General features: G+C 45.8%; 1 protein-coding gene across 1 annotated transcript; it reads right to left on the bottom strand.

The window, feature by feature from the left end:
• Positions 1 to 941: 941 nt before the first annotated feature.
• On the bottom strand, positions 942 to 1,928 carry LOC136796477 (uncharacterized). The gene has a single exon (XM_067050299.1). The coding sequence runs from the start codon at positions 1,926 to 1,928 to the stop codon at positions 942 to 944; it is 987 nt and encodes a 328-aa protein (XP_066906400.1).
• Positions 1,929 to 2,361: the final 433 nt, after the last annotated feature.

Raw genomic sequence — 2,361 nt, 5'->3', positions numbered from 1 at the left:
GGGCATCTATTATACAGGTCCATCTTGCAGTGTTAAAGGCTTTCTTAACGTCTAGCGTGATGATTGCTGTATAACACTTAGTACATCTCCTCCACCTTGCTCCTGCAATTGCTGTGCGAGCCATCTGGACTACCAATCCAACAGCATCTATCGTGGATCGCTCTTTACGAAACGTGAGCACGTGAGAGGCCATTAACTCCTTCCGTGAACTCTTGTAGCCTGAGGGAAAGGATCTTCTCGAATGCCTTACCCATGGTATCCAATAAGCAAATTCGACGATAGGTTGACGGGTCTTCCAGTCTTTCCCTACTCTTTATATACATGTGTGTATATTTTTTTTTTTTTACGAGGGTCGGTGGAAATCTTCAAAAGACACGGATAGGCCTGTACATGTGGGATTTTTACCCACTAAAACCACCGCCCTACACCTGTTCATTCCTCTCCACAGGACCGTCGCTAGGCATTACTTCATGGAGGGAAATGGCTGAGTGCTGCCTCACATTCTCCGCATGGTTTTCACGTTTCCACGCTAGTTACGTCTTCTAGCCCTCTCTTCCTCCCTCAACCTCTTGAGGACTACTGTGGTGAATATCTTCACTGCGTTCCAATGCTGGTCTGAAAGTAGCATATAGCTCATCACCTTCTCTGGTGTGACGTGTCCTCCACACACTCTCTCCAATTCACTTCTTTTTGCTGCAAAGCGAATGCAAGTAAAAATGTTGCTCTTTCTTCAACAAGGAGTTCCACAGGTGGCATTCGGGCTATCACGCACACCGATTCGTAGGAAACAGTTCGAAAAGCGCAAGGAATAGTGTTCTGACAATACTGTCTACAAGATTTGATCTCGTGGGGTGCTGCATTGTGCCATTACAAAGTTTCTTAAGCGCTATTTTATAAGGTCTACCCCATGGGTCTGCATCCACCTCTTCACAGAGTTCTCTTCAGCACCGTCGTTTGCTTTCTTTAATGGCTTGTCGGAGATTCCTTCTAGCTCTCCTGAACTCTTCTTGAAGCACTGAAAACTCCGGTAGATGTCTCGCTCGCTGGTAACGTCTTCTTGCTTGGTTGCAACACCGGCGAAGATGTTCAATAGTATCTGTCCACCAGTACACTGAGGAATGATGTTTGCCAGGCTTAGAACGGGTCATAGCCACATCACAAGCCCCAGATATAAAAGAGGTCAGTATACGCGCCTTTCCCTCTTCTGACCCTTTTAATTCACACTCATTCTCTAGCATTAAAGTGAATGAAGCGTCATCAAAAGTTTTTGTATTCCAGCCATTAGTCCTCCATCGCCAACTTTTCTTTCTTGTAGGCGTATGTAGTGTGATCAATACAGCCTGGTGATCACTGTTTGTATAAAATCTACAAACTTCCCAAGTAGCGATATGATGCATGCGTCCACTGACAAACGTCAAATCAATGATTGATGATCTTCCTGCTCTTGTAAACATTGGATTTGTTCCGGAGTTCATAAGGATCATATCATTTAGCTGTGCGAAAGCTTCGAGGAGAACTTCGCCACGTCGATTTGATAACCTACTTCCCCATTCAGTTGCCCATGCGTTGAAATCACCTGCTATGATAGCTGGCTTATGGCAACTAGCCTCTAAGACAATGCGATCCAACAAATTTGCAAAGTCTTCTATTGTGATGCTGGGATAGGCGTAGCAGCTAAAGATGTACACGTCATTGATCTTCGCCCATACAAAGCCGGAGTGCAATGTATTATTCACTTCCTGAATAGCTTGGGAATTACAGGCCCACACAGCAGCTTTACCACTCACATCGGATACCCACGAGTTGCCATCCCGATTTTTATATTGTTCGCTGAGAATAGCAACGTCAATGTGCTGTTCCCGTACCGTTTGGTAAAGGAGATCCTGAGCAGCTTCGCAATGGTTCAAATTCAACTGGAGTATTCTCATCTACGATGTTGTTGGATTTCCGTCATGGTTTTCAGTGCTGAACGGAAAGCTGGACACCTACTGCTTCCGCTGGGGTGGTCAGCATCTCCCTTTCCCGCACATCATAGGCATTCAGGTTTCTGGTCACAGTCAGTAGCTTTGTGACCCGCTTTACTACAGTTTTGACAGAACTTCCTTTCCAGCACAATTCCGGCCTATTTGTCCGTATTCCCAGCAACGGAAACACTTTGGAACTCTGAGTCTTTCCCGTATACGGCTAACCACCAGTCCTACTCGGACCTTTCCTTGTGCAATAATCTTCCCAGCCTGGAGAACCGGAAGTGAAATAACCGCTGTTAGTGTACCTCCATAAGCTTGACGGATAGATTTCACTGCTGTGGTAGGCACTGAATCTTCACCCAAGAGAGGTTTTAAGCCCTCCGCAACCTCCTCT

The sequence above is a fragment of the Halyomorpha halys genome, unplaced genomic scaffold, assembly GCF_000696795.3.
Source record: "Halyomorpha halys isolate HHAL.00 unplaced genomic scaffold, Hhal_1.1 Scaffold432.1, whole genome shotgun sequence".
In the NCBI taxonomy this organism is placed as follows: Eukaryota; Metazoa; Arthropoda; class Insecta; order Hemiptera; family Pentatomidae; genus Halyomorpha; species Halyomorpha halys.
Note: the sequence above shows the minus strand (reverse complement) of the source record. Positions and strands in the feature narration are given on the sequence as shown.

Excerpts from the sequence above, each read along its gene's own strand:
- LOC136796477 (XM_067050299.1), bottom strand. The coding sequence starts at position 1,928 with ATGAGAATACTCCAGTTGAATTTGAACCATTGCGAAGCTGCTCAGGAT.